At 39.6% G+C, this 27,176-nt stretch overlaps 1 protein-coding gene across 2 annotated transcripts in view; it reads right to left on the reverse strand.

The window, feature by feature from the left end:
* Lrig2 (leucine rich repeats and immunoglobulin like domains 2) overlaps positions 1-27,176 on the reverse strand; it is a 57,864-nt gene that overhangs the window by 4,920 nt on the left and 25,768 nt on the right. The window contains exons 9-17 of one of the 2 annotated variants that reach the window (XM_034500053.1): positions 24,746-24,826; positions 23,006-23,077; positions 22,678-22,746; positions 12,960-13,123; positions 9,392-9,712; positions 7,814-8,095; positions 5,473-5,922; positions 4,255-4,404; positions 2,998-3,285 (exon numbers count right to left, since the gene is read on the reverse strand). In XM_034500053.1, the coding sequence (XP_034355944.1) occupies positions 2,998-3,285; positions 4,255-4,404; positions 5,473-5,922; positions 7,814-8,095; positions 9,392-9,712; positions 12,960-13,123; positions 22,678-22,746; positions 23,006-23,077; positions 24,746-24,826 (1,877 nt within the window). The remainder of the gene's footprint in view (positions 1-2,997; positions 3,286-4,254; positions 4,405-5,472; positions 5,923-7,813; positions 8,096-9,391; positions 9,713-12,959; positions 13,124-22,677; positions 22,747-23,005; positions 23,078-24,745; positions 24,827-27,176) is intronic. The other variant, XM_034500055.2, reaches the window with a different exon arrangement.

The following is a 27,176-nucleotide window of genomic DNA, read 5'->3' on the forward strand; positions in this document are numbered from 1 at the left end:
CGATGGCAAAGACATGGGTGAGCCAGCCCCAAGTGTGCAAGAGTGGGAGAGCTGACCTGGTGGTCCCTCACAGGCTGCGGCACTTTGGAAGTGTGGACCCTATGCTTTGACTGGGCAGCATAGTGGAGCTGGCCCTGAAGGCATGAGAACAGAACTGACCCTGCCTCCTGCCAATGGGAGCACTGGGTGGCCTAGCTGGAGCAGTACTGGACAGCTTGCCCTGGTGGTGCGGGTGCAGGAGAGCTGTCAGGCTCACCAACTCAGTTACCACCCAGGCTCAGATCCAGGGCTTTGAGCTGGCCTATCCCAAAATCTACTCCATCTATGAATTGTTGAAGCATGTGAAAGGGCCAGTCCTGCAGATCCAAAGCTGCAGGATCTTCATGCTACAGGGCAATAACCAGGAAGAGATCCATGAGGACTCAATATTGATGGTGTCACAAAAGACAGAGATCTCAAACCAGACCACTGACTCATTGCAAGTGAAGATGTGTGGACAGAGAGATATACTGTGGGACACACTGTGACATACTTATCATAGCATCCACAATGAAATGTTTTTATGCTTTGTTTTTGTTTTGTGGAGGGTGTGTTTTATTCTCAGGGGGAGGTTACAGGGGCGAAGGACAGATATGAGTGGATGGGGAGATGAGTGGGACTGGGATGCAGGATGGGAAACTTTCAAAGAACCAATAAAAAGTTAAAAAGAATGGGCTATAAGCAAGTCTGTAGGGCATTTTCTTAAGTAGTGATTGATAGTGGAGGGCCCAGAGCATTGTGGGTGAGGCCATTCCTGGGCAGATGGTCCTGGGTTCTATAAAAAAGCAGGCTGAACAGCCATGAGGAGCAATCAAGAAAGCAGTATCCTCCATGACCTCTGCATCAGCTCCTGGCTCCAGGTTCCTGCCCTGCATGAGTTCTCAGTGCTTTTGATGGTGAACCGTGACATGGAGCTATAAGGAGAGTAAACCCTTGGGGAGGAAGTGTCATGGTGTTTCATCACAGCAATAGAAACCATAACTAAGATAAAAATAAGAATACAAAATTCTAGACTCATGGAAAAGGAATTTTAAAAAGACACTGTGATGACAGTTTTACAACACATAGATAATATTCATTGTTTCAAAGCAGCTGTTACTTCTTTAAATACATTTTTAAATTTTTTATTTTATATGTATGGATGTTTTGCCAGTGTGTCTGTGCACCACACATGCCTTGTGCTTGTGTGAAGCAGGTCAGAAAGAGGGCATTAGATCTTCAGGAACTTTAGTGCCATCATATGAGTGCTGAGAACTGAACCTGGGTTCAGGTGTAGTCAAAACACTGAGAAGATAGAGGCAAAAAGATGATACACACATGCATGTATGTGTGCGCGTACACACACACATACAAACACACACAGTCACACATGTACACGCACACAGGTAGGAGAGCTATATTTTAGGAAAAGCTAGTCTAATATTCTAGAAACAAAATCCCACAAATGAAAGCAAAATTTACCTAGAATATAAGCTAAGAAATGATTTCTCAAAACTTAACATGCATGTGGGGGCTGAGGATATGGCTTGTTGTGCAAGCAAGATCTGAGTTCTAATTCCCAGCACTCATAAAAAGTCAGGCATGGTCATGTACGCCTGTAAGTCCAACACAGAGGAGCAGTGACAAGAGGATCTCAGAAGCTTGCTAACCAGTCAGCCTAACTGAAACAGCAACCTTCAAGTTTGTGAAATGACTCTGTCTCAACAAACAGGGTGAAAACAATAGAGAATGACTCTAGACTTTCTCCTTTAGTCCCCCCATGCATGTATGTGTATGCATGCATAAGAATGTTCCTATAAGCACATGCATCCATACATAACTCACTTATAAAACAAACCCAAAATTTAATATAAGCTACAAGCCTCATGCCCATAATCCCAGCATTTGCCTGTCATCTCAGTACTTGGAAGGCTAAGGTAGGGGTTACTGTTGAATTTGAGCATGACACTGTCACAAATAAAAAACCCCAAAACATACAAATAATCCTTGGATCTACATTCACCAGGTCTACGGTGGGAACACAACTGCATATCTAACAAGTTCTAAGGTCATGCTAATACACCCTAGCACACAATGAGTAAATTAATTAGAGTGTCCTAGGCACAGAATGCACCAAGGCACCCTCATTTTAGTGATGACTCCCTACTTAAAATGAAGACATCCCACAGGCTACAAGATGTATTGTACCTTAGTTCTTCATGACACTGAATGTAAAGCTGAGACACTCCCTTCAGTGACAGTGCTTTTTTCTAACCTACTCCTCTTGAAAAATCTTCAGAACTGGTCTCTTACAGAGCACATTTTCAGTTTCATGTTACATCAGTTATTGCTGCCAGAACTGACCCTGGAAACAACCCTACACTTACCTTCCTCTGTGACCCTGTAATTTTTGCCCTGTTCATTCCCCAATGTTTTTCCTCTGAGTAGAAGGGACAGCTGCCAGGCGGTGGTGGTGCACGCCTTTAATCCCAGCACTTGGGAGGCAGAGGCAGGCGGATTTCTGAGTTCGAGGCCAGCCTGGTGTACCAAGTGAGTTTCAGGACAGCCAAGGCTATACAGAAAAACCCTGTCTTGAAAAACCAAAAAAAAAAACAAAAAAAAACAAAAAAAAAAAGGGACAGCTGATGAACAGCTTGAGAACAGTTCCCATCACAATCCAGAAAGAGCTTTGTTTTGCTGACACAGGTGATGTGATACTGACAGTGTAGAAGAACAACCAAACAAAACATGCTTCAGGTTTCTCATGCTCTACTTTTAGCACTTCAAATCTCTATTATTTAAATGAAGATGGGAGAAAATATAAGTAAAGACCTCTAGCTGACACTAGTTAGCAGCAATTATTTTAGTATACTAACTTGTGTTTCCTGTTACATGTGCATGCTACTGATACAACTGAAGGGCACATCAGGTGAAAGTGAAACAACCAAAAGCTCAAAATGAAACAAAAGCACCCATTACCACTGCTCCTCTGTGAGAAGGGAAGGTTCTCACTCATCCTCTCATGGTTGGTGGGAAAGGCAGACGGCTCTCCCTCCATTGATGGTATCAGACTCTCCAGAGTAGCAGCATCTTGGGGAGGATGTGACAAAAATGTCTCCTTGGGCATCTGGACCATAAGGCTGGAGAGTGCCTGATCTAAAACATCCTCCTCAGCAATATAGGTGTATGGACAGTACTCTCTGGTCCTCGAGTAGATGTTAGCATTGTCATAACAATCTGAACAGATCACCCGGGTACCAGTGCCACCTAGGAACAACATGGAAAGAATCCAGATGTTTTTCTGATAAGGAAGAGTTTTAGAATAATAAACTTTCTTCAACAGTTCTAACACTTACTACACACTTACTTTACAAACCAGGTGAAATTCCAAGGTCTTTAAGTGAATTGACTCATTTACTCCTTGCAACATCCCTATGGAGTAGATATAATTTTCATCTCCACTTAACAGATAAAGTTGTGGCAGGAGGATGAGCTGAAACGTAAATCTAAACACTCTGGCTTCAGAGCCTACACTCTTGAATTCTAATGTTAAAGCTCTGTCTAGGCTGGAGAGATTAAATTCCAAGCAAGGGATCCAAGACAAGCCTGGACCTCTGTCTGAGATACGTGCGTGGCTTGAGCAAACGGAAGCAAAACAGGCATTGCTATGATATGAGAGCCCATGTTACTCTTATGAGTCAAGAAGTTAAATTAAGCAACATAACTGTTGACTATCCCTAGTCAATCCACTCTCCTGTGTGCCTGTCACTTTCTAAAGAAGTGAGGGTGTGAAGAAAGACAGGTGTCCTAGTCACTTTATCAGGGGACATTTTATATCCATTGAAACTCTCCATTACAGGCTGAAAGTCATTTTGCCCTTTAAACTTTACTAAGTATCTACCTGTCAGCAGGAGAGCCAAATGCCTCTGGATGTCATCTGAAGGATGCTCACCTCTAAAGAACTGACTTTCTAGAACATCTCCTCTGGTCATGAGAGAGATCCAGGAGCCTTAGCTGTGTCCTTCATCCCTGTTTAAGGGTAATGCGTTTCTTTCTGTAAGATGGCTTTCTTTGGTTAAGACTTTATAGTCGATTTTCATTCCATTTTACGCAAAGTTAAATGTTCTGAGTGTTTTATCCTAAAATATTGCTTCAGGCTAATGGGGAGACCATACACTGAACAATAAACCCAATAAAACAGGCTGAAATTGTAACTATAAACAGCACAGTGCCTACCGTCGGTGCCTTTGTGTATGTATCCGTTGGCAGGAGGCATAAGTTGCTGATGACTGCCTGCCTCAGAGTTGCTGTAGCCTTCCTGTGGTTCAGACAATGTTCCTTGGGAAGACAAATAGCTGGGAATGTCTGCAGGCAAATTAAGCTCCTCTGTAAAGAGACATCTGTAACTCTCAAACTCAGGCAGTTGAAGCCAATACACAGAAAACAATTTTGTCTGACACAGGCCTGGGAAATGGTATGGACCTGGGACCCCAACAGCTCTTCACACCTCCCTTAGCATAGTATTGTTTTATTAAAGTTCTTCTCAGAGTTTCATTTTAGAAGTATTACTTAAGTCTGCTGATACAGCTCAATGGTAAAGTACTTGCCAAACATGTATAGGCTGTGGGTTCAGTCCCCAGAATCACTGGCAAAGGGCTGAAGGTGAGAAGGTTACCAAAACAAAACAAAACAAACAAACAAACAAACAAACAACCCTAAAGATGAAAATCCTATCTACAACTGTATTTCCTCAATCTCTCTGCATGGACTCCTTCTCTTGTAGACCCCAGGATGAGTGGGGCAAAAGACCAACTCACTCACAAGGGTCTGACTCTACAGCAAAACTATGGTGGAAATGAATTTAGGCTCTAAAGAAAGAAAGTGCAAAAACCCCAAACCACTACACAATCCAGCAAGGCATGGCCAACTGAACCTGTCATCCCAGCATAAAGAGGCAGAGGGAGAGGAGGCAAGTTTATGAGTTCCAGGCTATCCAGGGCTATACACTGAGACCCTCTTAAGAACAAGCTGGGCATAATGGCATACACCTTCAGTGACAGCACTCTGGAGGCAGAGGCAGGTGGATCGCTGACTTTAAGGACAGCTTCATCTACAGACAAGTGATGATAGCCAGGGGTACATGGAGAAACTCTGTCTCAAAAAAAAACAAAAAACAAAAAAACAAAACAAAACAAAAAACCCAACTACAACAAAAGAACAAAACCAAGAAAATATACCTGTAATATAATTCTAAGAGGTAAATTTAGGGGGAAGTATATACAGTATATACAAATTCTTAAAACTATTTCCCCAAACAGGTTCTATTATCTCAAGGAAGCTGGATATTTTGTCAGAAAACTTCCGAACATCTCGTAGTCCAGCTTTTTTTTTTTAATGTTCTACTCAATCCTACATTCCTAAGAACATGCCATGTGTCATCTGGGTACCACCTACCTGTATTTGTGATACTGTAGTCTTCATTTTTTCTTCTCATGTGGTAAATAACAATGACCCAGATCAAAGAAGTGCCCACAACACAGCAGACCACAACAATGATGACAATGCCCACTGTGGTCCAACCATCATCCTCATGCCCAATGCTACTCTGAGAAGAGTCACAATTGGGAGATGAAATGACATTTAAGTAAATATGTCCTCGTTCTGTCCCAAGAGTGTTAGACATAAGGCAGGTATATTTTCCAGCATCTTCTAGCCCAGCATCTACAATGATGAGAAGCTGATTGGCTGCAGCAAAGAAGTGTCGTTCTGTTACTAGGAGTGGCCCATCATCCTTGGTCCAGTTGAGGCGAGGAGCAGGACTCCCTCCAGCGATGCACTGCAAGACGGCGGTCTCACCTCGGGTGACGGTCTTGTCCTCCAGAGGTCTAATAAATGAGGGTGTCTCTAATGGGAGAAGGTTAGAAATACTAAGTTAGAAAATGTGTACCCTAAATCCTACAGAATGACACTATGAAAAGTATGATGAAATGTACAGTTTAATGAGGGTTAACAGTTAATGTCTCAGATACCCAAAGGACTCAAAACCAGAAAAACTATAAATGTGAACTGGCTGTGGTGATGCAGGGCTGTAATCCCAGATACTCCACTAGGAAGCCAAAGCAGAAGATTACAAGTTTACAGCCATCTAGGCACCTTAGCAAGTAAGTAAGGCAGAAGAAAGGAAGAAAGCATTGTAGGGCAGGACACTAGCTTGGCACAACGCTGGCCTGCATGCACAAATGAGGCTACCAGTCCATGGGTGCTGGGATTACTGCTGTTTCTGAGACAGGTTCTCAACTATATACTACAAGCTGACCTAGAACTCTTGATCCTTCTGCCTCAGCCTCCAAGTTAAAAACTTATTTTAAAGGTTTTTGACAGCCAGGTCAGAGTGGCTCACCTATAACACACAAGTTCTCCAGGCCAACCTGGGTGGGCTATAGAGTGAGAGAGACTCTATCTTTAAAAAAGAGAGAGAAGAGGAGGAAGAGGAAAAAGGAAGATTAAGAATAAGAAAAGGTGCCAAGCAGGGGTGGCGCACGCCTTTAATCCCAGCACTTGGGAGGCAGAGGCAGGCGGATTTCTGAGTTCGAGGCCAGCCTGGTCTACAGAGTGAGTTCCAGGACAGCCAAGGCTATATAGAGAAACCCTGTCTCGGAAAAAAAAAAAAAAAAAAAAGAGTAAGAAAAGGAGGAAAAGAAAGAAGAAGAAAAGGAGGTGGAGATGACCCCATAAAAATCTGATATCTAAGAAAACAGAGACCTGGACAACATAATCTGCCTTGGGCTGAGTTACATAAAGAAACATGTTTTAACTAAGACTAACAAGGTACACAGCTATAATCCCAGCACTTGGGAAAAAGAGGAAGGTGGAGGCGGTTTCAAGTCCAGCCTTTGCTCTGTGAGACTCTGTCTCAAAACCCCAAAACGAACAAAACAGAACACGAGCCAGGGAAAATTTCCAAGAAAACACTTCTTTTCTCTTCTAATTTTTAGAGACAGATTCAGCTGACCCAGAACTCACTATTTAAACCTGGCCACTCTCAAGCTTAATGTAATCCTTATGTGTGCATGTGTGGGATTATAGGAGTATGTCATAATGCCCAGCATGGGAAAAGACACTCTTAAAGAATATCAAGATTATGTGGAACATACTGAAAAGAAGATAAAAATATCTAACCAGAAGACAAATCATTTTTGATATTAAACCTTCCTTTAATTAAAGAAAACATAAACTCTCTTAAGTTTTGTATGTAGCTGCATCACATGGTTAGGATCCTTCTAGGAAAAGCAGAACTCCCAATGCAAATTTGCTGGACAGAAAAAAAAAAAAAAAAAAAACACATACAAATTAAAATGTTACAGAGGAAACATAAAAGAAAAAGGGGATCTGAAGTTTGTGATAAAGATTTATGCCCTGGAAATGTTCCAAGATTTATGTCATTTAACCTACTAATCCCTTCAGCTGACATACCCCTGAATAAAGCAGGAAAATACGAACAACAACGTTACCCTGATGGTGGTAGCACATGCCTTTAATCCCAGCACTCAGAAGCTAGACGTAGGGGGATCTCTGAGCTCAGGGCCAGCCTGGTCTACCAAGTGAATTCCAGGACATCAGGGGCTATACAGAGAAACCCTGTTTTGGGGAAGAAGAAGAAGAAAAAAAACAAAAACAAACAAACAAACAAAAAAACAAAGCCACAACCAAAACCTCCAATTGTTTTTCTTGCCTTTCCAAGTAACATGTGGTTCTCAGAGGCTCCAGTAAAGCAAGTCCTAGCAGGTGAGCCTACCTAACACTGTGAGCGAGGCGTTTGCTGAGAGGCCCCCTGCTATGTTCTGTGCCATGCAGCTATAGATTCCCATATCTTCTATCTTCACATTGGCAATGAAGAAGACATCATCCTCAGGCATGACATGCATGCGTCTTTCTCGGGCTGCAGGAAAATCAGTACCACCGTCTTTCTGCCAGGAAATCTGAGGTGTAGGGTGCCCCTCTGCAGCACATTCTAATCTCGCCATGGCACCAGTGCGAATAGTTAGATCCATTGGAGTTTTCAAAAATGACGGCATCTCTGTTCCAAAAACAGTACAGAGAAAGTAGGCAAAAGGAACACACATGAACACAAATCCAATCTAGCAGGCCGAATTCTGATGTAAAATGCTCCATTTCTTTAGGAAACCGTATCTCTGGCCTGACAATGAACACAGCGTTTGCAACCGTCTTTCCCACCAGCCTTTCAGTGTGTGTCACACAGTAATACAATACTTCCAGAATACATGCCATGCTCATTTTACTATGCTAATGAGAAGAAGAAGATCAGAAAGCCACAAACGTCTGATTGCCAGTGTAGACTCCGGTGTTTAATGTTACTCTTCCACTTAGGACCGTCAAGTGATACTTCACCATCTAATGTCAGCAGAACCTTGTTTTGTTTTGTTTTTTTAATTATGCTTTTAAAAAATGTCATTTAAGAAACATTAGAGTGGGTTGTAGAGCTGAAGAGTTGTCTCTGTGGGTAAGAGCAGGTTACTCTTGCAGGACTCAGGTTCAATTCCCAGCAACCACATAGCAGCTTACAACTGTCTGTTACTTCAGTCCTAGGAGATCCAACACCCTCTCTAGGCCTTTGTAGGTACCAGGCATGCATGTGGTGCAGACATACATGAAGGCAAATTACTCATACATGTAAAATATAAAATAAAATCTTAAAAAAAAAGAAGCTAGAAATGTAAAAAAAGAAACACAGGCACAGGGAACTGTCCATCACTCAGTTGAAGCACAGGGTTACTCGATCACACAGATAGTAGACAGACCAAGCTGCCTTAGAAAAGGTTTTTACAACTACGAGGAGAGCTTTATTTTCAAAATGATTTTGGCTATATCCAGAGAGCTATAGAGACCACTAGACCCAGAGATGTCCTCAACAGTCTCAAGTATTAGAGGACACAGTAAAAAGTATTAGAGAAAGGAAATCATACATTTCAGAGAATTGTGGTTTTGGAAAGAAACTGAGACCATAAAAGAATGTCTTTTGACAAACCAAAATGGAAGTAAAGTATCTCCCAGGGCAAAGAAGAATGTGGGCTAGTGGGCAGGTGGGTAACCCACTAGTGCATCCCTTCCATATGCCACAGTCAAGAGAAAGTGACACTAAGCGCCCCCTCCAAATGTGGGGTATGACCAAATTTTCTTGTCAATTTAGATGTAAATTGATTTGTAAGTTAGATTTATAATTTAGATGTAAAAACTATTTCAAAGTACTTTTTCCCAACAGCATGACCAGACAGGCATGGCGATTATTCTAGAAATACATAAGTTAAAAAAAAAAAAAAAAGCATTTAAAAAGTCCAGTAGCACAATTCCTTACCATTTACAGTCAATTTGGCTTTCTGAGAATAATTAGAACCAAAGTGATTAGTAACAATGCACTGGTATCTCCCTTCATCTGTGAAGTTCACACTGAAGAGGCGCAAGACACTAGTATACTCCAGAGCTTCTCCATCCTGCTGCCGATAACGAACAAAATTCTCAATATCCACGTCATACAGGAGCTCACTGTCCTTGCGCCATACAGTGGACATGGGTGAATCACTGCTACTCACTGCAGTGCACATCAGTGTCACATTAACACCTCTTAATGCAACTGTGCTTTCAGGGTGTGTCCTTATCTGAGGCTTCAGGAAATCATCTAAAGGGAATAAATACAACAGTGGCCAAGTCAGTTACATACGTTACCTCAAATCCGATTTTAAAACAAAGACTGTAACACTGTACGTTTCTCTCTCTCTCTCTCTCTCTTACTCTCTTTCTTTCTTTTGATTTATTTATTTATTTAATGTATACGAGTACACTGTAGCAATGTATACCAGAAAAGGGCATTGAATCCCATTACAGGTGGTTCTGAACCACCAAGTGGTTGCTGGGAATTGAACTGAGTACCTCTGGAAGAGCAGTCAGTGCTCTTAACCACTGAGTCATCTCTCCAGCCCCAACACTGTACGTTTCAGTCACAGGAGCTATGTTAAGATTGAAGGAGACTCTAGATCTGGAGTCTAATCTCTTGGTTAAAGTTGAGGAAAATGAACTCCAGAAGTCAAATAGTTTGTGCAAAGGCATCAGGCAGTGACAGAAGGTGGGCTAGAACTCAGGTTTTGGACCTCAGCACCTAGTGCTCTTCCACCATTCCACAGGACTCTTCCATGTTTACTATGCATTACCAGTGGGTGGGGGGTAGAGATGGAGAAAAACCTTATATAAGAATTTCAAGGCAAGTTCCAATGCTATCACCATATATATATATATATATATATGTATATATATATATATATATATATTATATACATTATATTATATATATTATTTATATATTATATTATATCTTATATATTATATATATATTATATTATATATATATTATATAATAGATAATGTATATTATATATATCACATAGTCCTATAATTTTACATATGCAAAATGTTTATAATAACTATTATCCTTTCTAAATAATACAGAAAATGGGAATATAAACTTAATTCTTTTTATGGAGAATACTAATGAATACATGACTTAAAAGTACTTTATACATAGCTTCAACATTAAAATAGTGAAGAATATGAACAGGATACATACACACAAGTGAAAACTGTTTTAAGACTGCCTAGTACACTATGGATTCATAAATAAAAATGCTATGAATTGAGAGAGGCTGCTATAGAAATTCTGAGGCAGTATGTCCATTTAGTAACCTTCCTTTGTGCCCTAAAAGGTAATTGGAATAGTATAAAAAATATAGTATGAGCCAGTGTTTAGCATCATTAATCTCAGCACTTGGGAAGCAAAGGCAAGCAGATCTCTGAGTTCCAGGACAACCTGGTCTGGTCTGCATAGTGAATTTTAAGCCAGCCAGGGCTATATAGTGAGACCCTGTCTCAAAAGCAGACAGACAAAACATAGTATGCTTTACATAAAACTAAGCGAAAGTCAAAGGAGAATGTGTGACAATGTAAATAGAATTCAATCCATTGTAACAATGATTTAGGTATAAAAGAAAATCTTCCAAGGTGAGAAAGAAAATTATAGATTTATTTTTGAAAATAAAAATGTTGGGCTGGAAAGATGTATTAGTGGTTAAGAGCACTGACTGTTCTTCCAGAGGTCCTAAGTTCAGTTCCCAGCAACCACATGGTGGCTCACAACCATCTGTAATGGGTTCTGATGCCCTCTTCTAGTATAACTGAAGACAGGGACAGTGTACTCATATACATAAAATAAATAAATCAGGAAGGAAGGAAGGAAGGAAGGAAGGAAGGAAGGAAGGAAGGAAGGAAGGAAATAAAAATGTTATATTCAGACTGGGCAGTGGTGGTGCATAAATTTAATCCTGGTACTCAGGAGGCAGAGGCAGAGACAGGCAAATCTCTATGAGTTTGAGGGCAGTCTGGTCTTCAGAGAAAGTCTAGGACAGTCAAGGCTACATACCCTGTCTTGGGGGGGTGGGGAGAGACAAACAAAACAACAACAACAAAGGGTTATATTTAGGACATACTGTCTATGACTATTTTTACTGTCTCAAAGATATGCTACCACTTTGAGTCTTTTTGTTTGTTTGGTGTGGTTGGGGGTGGGGGGGAGCAGCGGGAACAGGGTTTCTCTTTGTAGCCTTGGCTGTCCTATAACTATAACTTACTTTGTAGAACAAGCTGGCCTCAAACTCAAAGATCCGCTTGCCTTTGCCTCCTGAGTACTGAGATTAAAGGCTTGTGCCACCACTGCTTGCCCTTTAAGTCTTAAGAAAGTGTATAAAGGGATTCAAGAACAGTTAAGAACACTGGATGTTCTTGCAAAGGACCCAGGTTCAGTTTCCAGCACACCATAACTAACAATCTTTTGCAACTCTCAGTTTCAGAGGACCTGACACCCTCTTCTGGCTTTCTTGGGCACTGTGCACAGTACATAGACATGCATGCAGGCAAAACATCTACACACACACACAAAATAAAAGTAGATTGAAAGAAAGAGGGGGAGGAGAAAGAGAGACGGAGGGAGGGAGGGAGAGACAGAGAGGGAAAGGGAGAGGGGGAGGGGGAGGGGGAGGGGGAGAGGGAGAGGGAGAGGGAGGGGGAGGGAGAGGGAGGGGGAGGGGGAGGGAGAGGGAGAGGGAGGGAGATGGAGGGAGAGGGAGGGAGAGGGAGGGAGAGGGAGGGAGAAGGAGGGAGAGGGAGGGAGAGGGAGGGAGAAGGAGGGAGAGGGAGGGAGAAAGAGAAAGTTCATCAAAGTCAATGAAATGGCTTGATGTAATAAAAGAATTTGTCTTAAAGCCTAACACCATGAGTGTGCTCTCTGGAACCCTCATGATGGAAAGAGAGAACTGATCATCTCAAGTTGTCTGTCCTTTTTCCAAGAGACTGCATCCAAAAAATGAAACTGGTGATTATAAACATATACTAGTATACACTTATGATTATAGCATAAACTAATGACATTTCAAGATTCTTCTTGGTGGTTTTCAGAATCTACTAAGCATTCACATAAAAAAAAAAAAAAAAAAACATTGATTCAGTAGTCTTACTGCTATGTATCCTAAATTTAATAACTCCTCTTAAATTAAAGCTGACATTCACATTGCCACTAAAGATGATCACTCAAAGACAAAGAGAAGGCAGCACTGAGAAAGTCCTTGTGCTAACACAAACAAACAACAACAACAAAAGGTGAGAAAACACCTTTATAAAACACTAAGTCAAAGAACACAAAATGTGGCCTGTATAAAGTAAGCACTGAGACAGGACTTGGAGAGCAAGCAGCACAAGGACTTACGATGTGCTAGTCAGCCAGGTAGATGTTTTTGTTGATGGTGATGGTGTTTCATCCCCTTTAGTTTGTTGTTAAAATAGTTAAGAAAATTTTTTTTTAAATTTAAAACAGAAATACAAACCACAGACAAAATCTTTCAGGTCCACATTCAAGATGCTTTGCCCTGCTAACCACTCAGGATGTGCGCAGCTTACATTCACAGAATGATGAAAGTTGTTATCCACCAGCCACTGAAGTAACCATTTCAGGTGACAATCGCAGAGCAAACTGCTTGTGTTCAGAACACTACAGAAGGAAAACAAGGAAAAGAACCTTTCATTTTAGCTTCATTCAAGTTTCTGCAGGAAAATCCTGCTACACATATATGCATTTACTTATCAAAAAATGTTCATCTAATTATAATAAAACAGACCATTAGCCTTAATAAAGTCAGCATTATTTTAAAAAATCAGAAAGACTGAAGGACAAGAGAATTATTTTAAATTAAAGACAAGTAAAGAGCCATTGCAATATCATGAAATGCATACATGCACGTGTATTTGTTGTGGGAGGACTGTAGAGAAACAGTTACTGTATTACCCAGTCTGGCCTCAAATTTGCAATCCCAGATAGATACCGTGACATCCACTGACAAACATGATTCTTGATTGGCAGGTGTTAGAGAGTGGTATCTAAACAGGGAGATATATATGTGTGTGTGTGTGTGTGTGTGTGTGTGTGTGTGTGTGTGTATGTATACATACATATGCATGTTTTGTTTGTTTGTTGAAGATAGAGTCTCATATATTCCAGAATAGCTTAAAGCTTACTGTGAGTGTAGTAAAGAATAATCTTAAATTTCTGGTCCTTCTGTTTCTACCTCCCAAATACTGGTATTATGGGTGCCAACACCACATCTGGTTTAACATGGTCCTGGGTACTGAATCCCTCAGTCATCCTAAAGAAGCAATTTTACCAACTGAGCTGCATCCCCTGTCAGGGCGATATTTGTGATATTGAGAAAACATGAAGATGGGCAATCTACTATGTAATTTTATAAATGTTAATTTCATTGAGAATGAAAACAGTAATGTAGTTATGTAAAAAATGTCCCTGTTTTTAGAAAATATATACCAAGCTGTAACAGATGGTTACGAATCACCATGTGGACACTAGGAACTGAACCCGAGTCCTCTGCAAAACCAACAACTGCTTTTAACTAAGCTAACTCTTCACCCGCTTGGTAGCTCTCTATAACTTTTAAATGGTCTGAGAACTACAAAAGATGTGTGTGTGTGTGTGTCTGTGTGTGTGTGTACATATATATATATGTATATATATATGTATGTATGTATATGTGTATATATATGTGTATACACACATATATGCATATATATACACATATACACATACATACATATTAATATATACTATGTATGTATACAGAGTGTGAAGGTCAGAGTGGGAACAGAAACGGGGAATTGGATAAGTTTGTCAAAGATTAATAACTGGTACATCCAGGTGAAAAGTTTGTAGATATTTACTGTACAATTCTTTATACTCCTAAAGTTTAAAATCTTGAAACATTGGGAACAAAATCACAGATTTTGGAGCACTGAAAGATCTACAAATTACTTTCCCCTCAACTTTACAAATGTATCTTTGGGGGCTGGATGAGATGCCCAGTGGGTAAAGGTACCCACTGGCATGCTTGATGACATAAATTGACCCACATAGTAGAAGGAGAGAACTGATACCCACAAGTTGGCCTCTGATCTACACACACACACATACATACACACACACATAAATAAATAAGATCGACAAACGTAAATGAATAATTTTAAATAAAAACACTTAAAAAATAAATATATTTGTACTTTATATCCTTTCATATCAAAACTATATCCATCTTTCCTTGTATAGAGCATTGTTACTTTTAGGATTAGCTACAACATTAACAGTAACTTTTGTCGTGGAGCTAAAGAGATGCCTCTGCAGTTTAGAGTACTGCTGCTCTTCCAGAGGACCCAGGTCTAAGTCTCACCATTCACATGGTTGCTCACAATCATCTGAAACTCCAATTCTGGGAGATTTAAGTCTCTTCCAGCTTCCACTGACACCAGGCTGGCTTACTTCTCCCCCAAGACCCCTTTACAATTAAATCTTTTTTTTTTTCCCTTCTGAGCACATGGCTAGATTAATCTCCTAGTCTGTCTTTGTAATTAGGAAGTATTCATGTCCCAGAATTCTCACCACTGAATGTGTGCAGAATAGACTTATGTGTTCACTGCACCCAAGCCTAACCTATAAAATAAAAATCTTCCCACTCAGGGCTGGAGAAATAGCTTAGAGGTTAGCAGCACTTGTTGCTCTTGCAGAGGGGACCCAGGCTCAGTTTCCAGCACCCATATGATGGCTCACAACCATCCTGAGTTCCAGGAGATCCAATATTCTATCATGTTCTCCTTGGACAGCAGGCATGCATATGGTGCAAATGTACATGCAGGTAAAACACGCATACACATAAAACAGTAAAAATGTTTACTAGTTTAAAGAATACTTAAAGACATTTTGAAGCAAAAAAAAAAAAAAAAAAAAAAAAGAAAGGACACAAAAAGTAAACTGTCGTATACCAGCATCTTAAGAATAACAAATTTAAACTTAGAATGCACCATTTAAAAGTTTCTGCAAGCATATGGCTACAATACATTTTTTTCTCCATAGCCTAGGACATACTCACTAACAGGCTCAAATACATTTGTTTCCTATAGAATTCAAGCCATCTAAAGTATGTAAGTTTGAAGATATTTGATAATTAATGCCTCAAATTTTATTATGCTTTGAAATTATCTACAAATTCAATGAATAAATTACACCATTTCACTTAGTAGTATGGCTTGTTTTACACAGACACATTACATAAAAACAGTGATTGGTAAAAAGTTCACTCATAAACTTATTCTGTTTACATCTGCCTGACTCACTTGTGCTTAATTGTGATTAAAATTCTTATGGAAAATCTGTTTTCATTATCTGTTAAGAGACGTAAGAGTAAAAAATATTACTGAAAACTGAATATGAAGGTACATGGCTACACATCCCCTCATTCAGGAGGCTAAAGCAGGAGGAAAGCCAACTTATGCATGCGGTCTGGAGGGAGGGGGGGGAATCACAGGCTGAAAGTGGCACAGCATGTGTTCAGCACTGTGAAGCCTGCCTGGAACTCTCAAAAGAGAAAAAAGTATCATAGAAAACCTACAAAATTAAACATACTATTCTTTTTTCTTCTTTTTGACTCTGATTTGATGCGCATCAAGTAACTAATTTTAGTGCACATTCTGTTCACAGGTTGAATTGTAATTTCATAATCCAAACATTAGTGAAGATAAGAAGCTGAATAGAACCCCAGATAAAGTGAAACTATCACAGTCGATGTTGACAATTCTGAAAATACAGCTGTTTTTAACAAGCCAACACCATTAGACTAATCTTATCCATACATGGCTTACCCAGCTCTATGAACTTGAAAAGCACATGGGTTGTGTTTCTGAGAATTTTATGCTTATTCGGGTACTTGTTTGTTTTCTTCTTGTTTTTCGGGTTTTTTTGTTTGTTTGGTTGGTTGGTTTTTTCTTATTTTGTTTTTGTTTTTTGAGACAGGGTTTCTTTGTATAGCCCTGACTGTCCTGGGACTTACTCTGTAGACTAGTATGGCCTTGAACTCAAGATCCATCTGCCCGTGCCTCTCAAGTGCTAAGATTAAAGGCATGTGTTACCAACACCTAGCTCTTTTCTTTTCCTTCCTTCTTTCCTCCCTTCCTTCCTTTCCCTCCTTCCTTCCATCTTTCTTTTTTTCTTAAGACAATTTCTGCTGGGCAGTGGTGGTGCATGCCTTTAATCCCAGCACTTGGGAGGCAGAGGCAGGCAGATTTCTGAGTTCAAGGCCAGCCTGGTCTACAGAGTGAGTTCCGGGACAGCCAGGACTACACAGAGGAAACCCTGTCTCGAAAAAACAAAACGAAAAAAAGACAATTTTTAAAGAACTCTGTTTTTAAAAAGTATAAATTAATTTGGCAATACCATCTAGAGCAGCGGTCTCAGCCTCCCTAACACTGTAACCCTTTAACACAGTGCCTCATGTGTGGTGACTCCCAGCCATAAAACTATTTTTGCTTCTTCATAGCTGTAATTTTGCTTCTGGGCCGGAGCGAGCAAGTTTGGAGCAAGAGGAAGCAAGGGAAGGTCAAAGGGGAAAAAAAAAAAAAGAATAGTAACGTAAATATTTTTGGAGCTGCAAGTTTGCCAAAGGGGCTGTAACCCAAAGGTTGAAAACCACTAATCTAGAGCTAGACAAATATCATAGGGCTACAGGTGGCTCGGTGGTTGAAGGGTTTCTTGTCAAAGTATAAGGATCTGAGTCTGAATCTCCAGCATCCATGTAAAAGGCAGGCGCAGCCACATGTATATGCAACCCCAGCTCTGGGGAAGCAGGGACAGAGAGATTCCCAAGAACATGCTGGACAGCCAGGTTAGCTAGAGCAGAACTCCAAGATCAGTGGGAAACCCCAGCTCAAAAACTAAGGTGAAGAACAGAAGACCCCTCATATCAATTCTGGCCTCTTAATGCACAAACATGTTTAACATTCATACACCTAACACAAACAAACTACTATATAAACAGATGCAAGCAAAAACTACGTCTTTCAGTCTAAGATCTCAGTCTTGAAACAGTAAAACACTAACATAAACTCACTTATTTATTTACTTTTTTTGAGACAAGTCTCTCTATAACCCTGGTTGGCCTGGAACTCATTATGTAGATCAGGTTGACCTTAAACTCAGAGATCCTCCTGCCTCTGCCTCCCATAGGTGGTTTTAAGTAAAAAAAACTGTTGTTTTTCCTATACTTTACATTTTTATCCAAACTGTTGCTGAAAGCAAAGAGGGAAAGATACTTATTTACAAATTAGATGTCTCCCTTATCCACAGCTCGCTTCCTACAGTTTCAATCACTGGAGGTCAGTAATATATAAAATGTTACATGGGAAAGCACAGAAGTAAACAATTCCTACGTTGCAAATTGTGTGCCATTTTGATTAATGAAATAAAACCTTATGCAATCCCATTCAGGATATAAATCATCCTTTTCTCTAGTACATCCACAGTGCATATGCTGATCACCCATTAATAATTTAATGGTCATACTGGTTATTAGAGCAAATGTTATAGTGTTACAATGGCTTGGGTTCAAATAACTCTTCTTTAATTTGTTAAAGTTCCAACCCACAAGCAACGAAGAAGCAGTAACAGGGCACGAGACATGGAAGGACAAGTGAATGCTATTATTCTGCAGTGGTAATTTTATAGCATGTATAGGTTTGGTCCTATGCAGTTTCAGCATAGGGAACACATTCCTAAAGGATAAGGTGAAACATATATAGTTGTATAGGAGACTATCAGCTTGGGCCCCCTCTGAGGATTTATACACTGTTAAGGGTTACTGGAGATGGAGACATTTTCTTCAGTACTATAGCCATGGGTAAGGTGCCCGTGCGTCTGTAAACAGTTAAGAAATCCACTGGGTCACAAAAACAAACAAACAAACAAACAAACAAAAGACATAAAAATAGAAGTGGGGCTACTTGGGAAGAGGTTAGTGGAAGTAGGGGATAAGAGGATAAAGGGACTAGTGAATAAATATGCTCAAAATACATTATATATATGCATAAAAATGTCAGGATGAAACCTATTATCATGTATAATCAATATATGCTAATTAAAATTTTTTAAAATTATTCTGCCATAATATATAATCAATCTTAGGGAGGTTATAGAGACACATAGGAGCTATTTAGGTATTGCCAAAGTCCATCTCAGCATAGATAAAATAATACTTGCATTCAGTGTTTTTCAGACGTACACAATTGCTATTTGGGGTCTCTAAGTCTCAAGAATCTCCAATGGACAACAGGTAGCTTGGAAGGGAGCAGCTAAAATAGGATATGGACTGACGGAGGTGGACGGACAAATGCAGAAGGGGGATTTTCAGAGACATATCAAAAGACTCAAAGGGAAGGAAGGGAGTGATCTTAAGAACCAGTACAGGAAGACCATAAGTTCCCCAAAAGAGGACAATAAAATTCCAATAATTAGGAAGTAGACAGTTAAGTGGATATAGTTAGCAGAACATGTTATTGCCAGGGTTTCCAGTGAGGGCAAAGAAGTTCCTGGAGGAAAAACAGAATATAATCAAGAAAAAAGATAGATAGATTCTACAGAGGACTAAGAATACACCAGAGAGTCAGAAAACAGCCCCCACTCAGGAAAGGGGTCCAGGAAGACTCAGGCAGAACAGGTATCAAGTGTAGCACTCTGTCCCAGCTCAGAAACTGCACTCAGAACCTCAAGAATCAAAATCTCTCCTTACTAGCTCCAATGGATGTTTGTCCAGAGCAATGGTTCACCAGTCTGACTCACCATTGGATCCCCGATCAATCAGTCAGGAATGAAAACAAAGGCTTCAAAGGTGTATATTTGGGAGTCCTGGGTGAGAGGCCGGGGATCCAATGATGAATCTGATCCTATCCATGCCACACCACCATAACTGTTAAAGGAAAAGCTAGTCGATGATACTTGCTAAAGCGTGGTAAGGCAGTGCATTCAAGACCATCTCCCAGGCACACAGATCACTGCAATGAAATTCTGTAAGAGAGGAAAAGAAGCTGGGCTCAACTCCAATTACAAGCAACAGCAAACAGGAATTTTTAGCCAATGAGAAAGAGGGGTAAGAATCAGCGAGGGGCTTCAGAACTGAGGAGGGTTCTAGCTTAAGGAAAAAAAAAAAAAAAAAAAAAACCTAGAAAGACCCTTGCTAAAGGCAGGCCAGAGTGGTCAGACATCACTTGTGGAATGTTACAGAAGGAAAATGTGAGCAGTTACCTAGGATACCTAGGGATACCCAGATAATGTGCATGGGAGGATCCTTGCTAAACTTTTAGGTTCAGAAAGGTTTCAGCTAAAACGAACGTTAAAAAATAGTACATGGGCTAGAGTGCAACGGCACATGTCTCTAACCCAGCACTTAGGAGGCAGCAACAGGCGGATGTCTTTAAGTTCAAGGTCAGCCTGGTCTATATAGCAAGACCCTGACCAAAAAAAAAAAGTACACAGATAGGCCTAGAAGAGTCAGGAGCCTGCCTGCTGAAATTTGTTTAGATACTTGTTATTTGTTCATCTCCCTAGTGAATCCCTACATTAAAACTATACTGCCTATTATCCAAACTATACATTGAACTAAGTTCTCATAATAATTAAAACTTTCTTGTTAACCCTCAGATAATATTAATAGAAAAAAAGGTAAACTGATCTATAGTTAAATTGAATCCTCACAAATTAGCTATACCTAGAAGTAAATCCAAATATTTTACAAGATCCCTTTAATTTCTGTAACGTGCAAAAAGCAATTAATGATTATTTTTCAAAGGTTTTTGAGGCAAGGTCTTACGCAGCCCAGAATGACCTCAAACGTGACAGGTAGCTGGGGATGACTACACTTCTGGTCCTCCTGCCTTCACTTCTTGAGTGCTGGGATTCTAGGCACGTACCACTATGCCTGGTTAATGCAATGCTAGGGAATAAATCCAGAGCTTCACACATGATAGGCAAGTACTTTACCAACTGGTCACATTCTTAGTCCAGATTTTCATAATATTCCTATTTTTGTTGTAAATATTAGTCATTTGATTTTCTACTGTGTACCTTGGATCAGGGCTCAGTATTCTCTGAAAACCTACATCTATTTATCCTATCTTGTTACCATTGTTTTGCAGTGCTGGGGGATAAAGTGCAGAACCTTGCTAGATAAGCATTTTATCAACCAAGCTACATTGCTAGCCCATACTGTTTTAATTCTTTATCGACCTTAGAATAAACTTTCTTAACATAATACGATGTAAGAAGAGAGACCATGATCCAATATAGTACACAATAGAGGATGAAAGAATGGTTTAGTAAACAAATTATTTCATGGTCCTGTCACATGTCCTACTTCCCATTCTAAGAAGAAACACTGAGTCTCCAGCTAAGCAATTTGCCTACTGTGACAAGTCATAAGAAATGGAGCAGGGGTCTGAACACAAAAACACATTTCTAATACATCTCCATCTGTAGTAAGAACCAGTTTTTCAATTTTTCAACCTATTACAAATCAGTGATTTAAGATAACTTTGTTTACATTTTTATTTACCATGTATGTGTGTAAAGATGCTTGGGTGGGGGTGGCATACACACATATCATACTTTTTTTCTCTTGAGATAGGGTCTCTCTATATAATCCTGCCTATCCTGAACTCATTATGTAGACCAGCCTAGCCTTGAAGTCACAGATCTGCCTTCCTCTGCCTCCCAAGTACTTGGATTAAAGGTCTGCACCATTACACCTGGCTACGTGCCATGCTCTTATGTGGAGGTCAGAGGACAACTTGTAGGAGTCAGACTGTGAAGCTTGATGGCAGGTACCATTGTCTATTGAACCATGTCACTGGCCCAAAACTAAGACTTTTAAAAACTACACAAAGATGTCATAAAAAAGTTTCTAAAAGCTTTCTCTTCATTTTTATCTGTCTTGTCATGAACTGATTCTACTGCTGTCTTTTGAGTAGACCCTAGCTAAGACATTTTAAATAAACTGATTTTCCAACACCAGCTTAAATTAATAAGAATTCCCAAGTTAACTTCCTTCACTCAGAAAACTCTCTAAATTAATAAAACCAATTTTAGGAGTCTGGAGAGATAGCTTAGCAGTTAAGAACTCTTACAGAGGACCTGGACTTGCTGTTCAGCACCACCAAGGTGGTTCACAAGTATCTATAACTCTAATCCAGATGATCTGATGCCGTCTTCCGATCTCCTTCAACTCACACATGTATACATGTAGTATACTTATATACACTAAAGCACATACACATAAAATAATTTTTAAAGGCAATTTTTAAAAATTATATAGGAATTACTGGAGAAACAGCTCAGCAGTTAAAAAGCACTTCTTCTTCAGAGGATCTGGGTTCAGTTCCCAGTACCCACATGTCAGCTCACAACTGTCTGTAACACCAATTACAGAGGATCCGACACCCTCTTCTGGCCTCCAGAGGTAACAGGCATGTACAGGTACAGAGACATACATGGAGTCAAAACATCCATATATATTTTAAAACTTATTTTTTAAATCATATGGAAAACTAGTATAAAACACTTTTTTTCTACTGCAATATTTAAATTTTCTGAACATCTTAGTAGTTTAAACACAGTAAAATTTATAACACAAAATCCTAGATCAATTTCACAAAGTAAAGAACAAAATCAGCTGTTACCCACCTTAACCCCATCATTGAGAAAGAACTGGAGACTCATGGATTGACCAGTCTAGAAAATAAAATCCACACTGGAGCCCAGGAGTAGTGCTAAGGTTTCCTACTTGTGAGCACAGACAGGACACATGTGGTAGCACACACTCCTGATTGTCCAGTGCTGGGTTATGTCTAAATGACACGACCATTGAAACAACTCAGTGTTAACACTGCTCTATCTCTTGCTCACATCACACGCTTCTGAAACATCTGAGTCACCTTCTTTACCTTATGGACAATGAGAGGCTAGAGAGATGGTCCGGTGTTTAAGAACATTGCCTGCTCTTCCCGATAAGCCAGTTTAGTTCCCATCACCCACACGGCAGTTTTCAATCATCCGTAACTCCAGTTCCAGAGAATCTAACCATCTCCTCTGGCCTATATGAGCATTGGGCACACAAATGGTGTACTTTATATACAATGAGCACTAACATAAGAGAAAAAATTACTTACAGTTCCTTTAAGTGAGTCTGAGAAAAAGCATTTTCTTGGATAGACATTATAGCATTGTTGTTCAAATCTCTGAAATGAAGAGAAATACAACATCAGTAACCATTTCCGTAGTGAAGTTACATAAACGCGGAAATGCTCATGAATACCTGCTGACATACAGTCTCAGCATGCAACCCTGGCTGGCCTTAAACTTGCTATGTAGAGCAGGCTGTCCTCAAACTCACAAAGATTTGCCTGCCACTGCCTCCTGAGGACTGGAATTAAAGGTAGGCACCGCCATGCCCAGCACAAAGATCATACAGTGAGTAAACATATATGAAATACTTACAGATACTCAAGGGATTCAAGGCCAATGAATGCTTTCTGTGTAACTGACTTAATCCGGTTTCCTTGCAAGATTCTGAAATAAAATTAAATTCATTAGATATTTACCTACACAAGGTATAATTGTGTTGAATGCTTGCATTGTGCTATTATTCACATTTTAAAAATTATGTTTTAGTCATATGTCTATGTGTATATGTTGGGGGAGAGGTACGGACATGTTCAGTGCTGTGCCTGCAGAAGGCAGAAGAGAACATCAGATCCCTGAAGTGGAAGTTATGAGTGCTTATGGGCCTCCTAATGTTGGCGCTAAACCAAACTCAGGTCCTCTGGAAGAACAGAATACATTCTTAACCACTGAACCATCCCTTTAACCCCTTTAATGGCTTTACTGAGATACAACTAAGGGAAAAATTATGCACACCAGCTTAATGACAACAAGCATTTTTAAGAAAGTTATGAACTTACTAACTAATTAATACAAAGTACAACATGAAAGCATATACTGAGATCTCAGAGCTCAACGGAAGTCTTCCGAACATCATCCTAACCACTAAAATACTGGTAGCTTGCCTATGCTAAATGAGGTTAAATTCTCCATTCTCTCCTTTTTTCCCTTTAAATTTTTACTTTAATTTTCATACATTATACATTTTATCATACTATTTTCTCTCCCTCATTTCCTCACAGTTCTCCAATAAAGCTGGTCAGTTTACAGATGCTCAGACAGGTATGAATCTTTGGAGAAATCCTTCTCATAGAAGATCTCAAATGCTTCACTTCATGGGAGAATATTTTCCCCATTATTAGACTAATTCCCCAGATAGCTCCCATGATTAAACACACCACTAGTTGTACTATATTATCTCAGAGCACTGCTCTTACTTGAATGGAGAGCTCTACTCAGTAACTTATTTAAATCCCACAAGACTGAGAATGTAAACTTGTACAGTCACTATGGAAATCAGTATGGAGGTTCCTCTAAAAACTGAAAATAGAACTACCATATGGTCCAGCCATGCTCCTGGTAGATTTATACCTGAAGGATTCTAAAATATGCCACAGGGACACTTGCATCACCACGCTGAACTACATGCAACAGCCAAGAAACAGGGCCAGCCTATATGTCCATTAAAACACAGATAAAGAAAAAGTAACACATACATACAAAGGAATTTTATGCAGCCATAAAGAAAAATTAAGTTATAGCATTTACAACAAAATAGATACAACCAAACATTTTCTTTCATATGCAGAACCTAGATTTAGGAGTGTGTGTGTGTGTGTGTGTGTGTGTGTGTGTGTGTGTGTGTGTAGGTCATGAAACTAGAAAAGGGATCCTGAGATGGAAGCAAGAGCTCTAATAGAGAATGGTGCATATGTTATCAGAAAGCAGAGGGACTATCTGGATGTAAAATGGGAAACACCAAGGCAGAGAGCAAGAGGGAAGAGGACTGTAAGAAGGGAATGAATGTGAACAAAGTAATTACACATATATATGAACATGCCATGATGAGGCCCATCTCTCACAATGCTAATCTGAAACTAATTAAGAAATAAAAACCAATTTCCATAGGAAATTTTATAAATAAAAAGTATCAAACAACAATCTACTTGACAAACAAAACTTTCCTTTTTAGGAGACGGTAGGAAGGCTCAGACTTTCTGGCTATATAAAATAAACATTATGCAGTAACATTTAAAACTGTTCTTGAAAAGACATTAGAACATCACAGATACATACAATTTAGTGAGACTTTTGAGTCCAGAAAAGGCTTCACTAGCATCTTCTATGGCCCATGAAATTTCATTATTTCTCAAATCTCTGAAAGCATCAGGGAGAAAAAGATTGTTAGCCAATATGACCACCACACCACTAGTCAGCATCCTGATACTGCAACACAAAGGAGCACACATATTAACTCCAATCCTGATTTTAACAGTCATTTATGATGAAGACTCAGTCCTGCTTTTTAAAGGAATATTTGTGATAAACATAGAAAAATTAATAAATTAACTAAGCAGCAGGGCATGGTAATGCACATCTTTAGTCCCAGCTCAACTGCTGGAGGCAGAGGCAGGCTTTGAACTCTGTGAGTTCAAAGCAGCCTGATCTACATAGTGAGTTCCAAGACAGAACTTCATAGAGAGACCCTGCCTCAAAAATAGATAGATGGATAAACGGCTGGATGAATAAATATAGATAGGCAAACTAAGCAACCTGCTAAGATTATTAATCTTCCTAGTTAGCCTCATCTAATTGTGCTAGCCTATATAAAAATCGTAGGCAGGGTCCTATAAAAAGGAAGGTTTCAAGATAAAGGTGATAGATACAGCTTTCAAATGTAATTTTAGAGTCATAAGATTCCTGCGTGCTCCAAGATTCCCTCTGGGCTCTTCAACTTAATAGCTCAAAGAGATACCAAGACAGAACTTCACAGCTCAAGAGCAATCCAACATTCCTTTTGGGAAGCAAAAAATGGTATGACTACATACTAGAGTGTTTACTGTGTTTTCTTTAAAAACTACCCCATTCTTAGAGAAAGTACACTTGTGTATATCATGTGCTGATGAAATACCAGTTATATTAGAAGTATTTAATCACTTTTACTTCCTAAAGCTATCTCATACTAAACTAAGGCACACACTTTCTGATTTATAAGATTATATAAAGCATGGATGCCAAGAGAGGTTTCTTTTTGCTTAGCCTTCAAGTAAAATGCTAATATAGCTCATTTTATTTTACTAACAATTCTTCAGAACATTCCCCCTCCTCCAAATTATTCACCAAGAGAGGCATGGTGTCTCACGCCTATAATCCCAGGACTCAGGAAACTAAGACATGAAGATGGAGAGTTCAAAGCCAGCCTGGGTAACAGAGCAGGACCTTGTCATGAGACATACATTAATTAATTAATTAATTAATTAGGCAAAAATAAGTAGTGGGGTATGTGGGGTATGGTAACACATACCTTTAATACCAGGCATTCTGGAGGCAGAAATAGGTAGATCTCTCTCAGTTTAAGTCCCGGTGTGTGTGTTTTTATATGCATGTGTATGTTGTGGTCTGAAGAAAATGGCCCCCATGAACTCATATGTTTGAGTAACTGATTCTCAGTTATTTGGGGAAGGATTAGGGGGTATGGCTTTGTTTGAGGAGGTTTGTCACTGGGTTTCAAATGCCCACAACAGGCCCAGTCTTGTTCTCTCTGTCTCCATCTTGTGGTTCAATGTAAACTCTGAACTACTACTCCAGTGCTATGTGTGCCTACACAGTTCCTGCCATGATGGTTATAAACTAACCCTCTGAAACTATAAGCAAGCCCCCAAGTAAATGTTTCCTTTTATAAGTTGCCTTACTCATAGTGTTTCATCATAGAAGTAGAACTTAGAGAGAAGTTAACATCAGGGACTAGGGTACTGCTGGGAAGTAGAACTTAGAGAGAAGTTAACATCAGGGACTAGGGTACTGCTGGGACAGGCCTGACCACACTGTTGTTTAGAGATATATGAAAACTTTGGGACTTTGGATTAAGAAAGCAGTTGAATGATGTAAGTAGGACTTAATTGGGCCATCCTAGAAGGAGCATAGAAGACAGTAGTGCTGAAAACAATGTAGCCTGTGGAGGCCCAGCTCAAAAGGCTTCAAAAGGGAAGAATATTAGAGCCCATTCTTGAGATGTTTTGGCAAAGAACATACTTGTTTTCTGCCCTTAGTCCAAAAAAAAAAAAAAAAAAAAAAAAAAAAAAAAAATCTGCCAGAGACTAAATTAAAGAGGTCCAGACTAATGCCGTTGGCAGAGATGTCAAGGTAGCTTAGCACTAACTGTGTTATGTGGTTATCATTGTTGCACAGATATATAATGAAAAGGGGCCAGCAGGGCAAAAAGAAATGCAAAATGCAGTTTGGGGTAAAAAGAGCACCAGGCATTAGAATGTTAGAGCCAAGTATTGTGCTCACAGAGATGATAAATTTCTTAAAAACAAAAATAAAAAATAAATAAAAAATAAAAAAAAATGATGCTAAATGGAATAAAGGATAAAGGGAATGGTACCTAAGGGAAAGACCCAACCAGATAACCCTGAAACTTGTAAAAAAGCAAAGTGTTGGGTAACCTTTTGCACACTGGGTAAAGGTTGTCTCTGTGTATTCAACTGTTGACTGGCAAACCAGC

The sequence above is a fragment of the Arvicanthis niloticus genome, chromosome 4 (assembly GCF_011762505.2).
Source record: "Arvicanthis niloticus isolate mArvNil1 chromosome 4, mArvNil1.pat.X, whole genome shotgun sequence".
In the NCBI taxonomy this organism is placed as follows: domain Eukaryota; kingdom Metazoa; phylum Chordata; class Mammalia; order Rodentia; family Muridae; genus Arvicanthis; species Arvicanthis niloticus.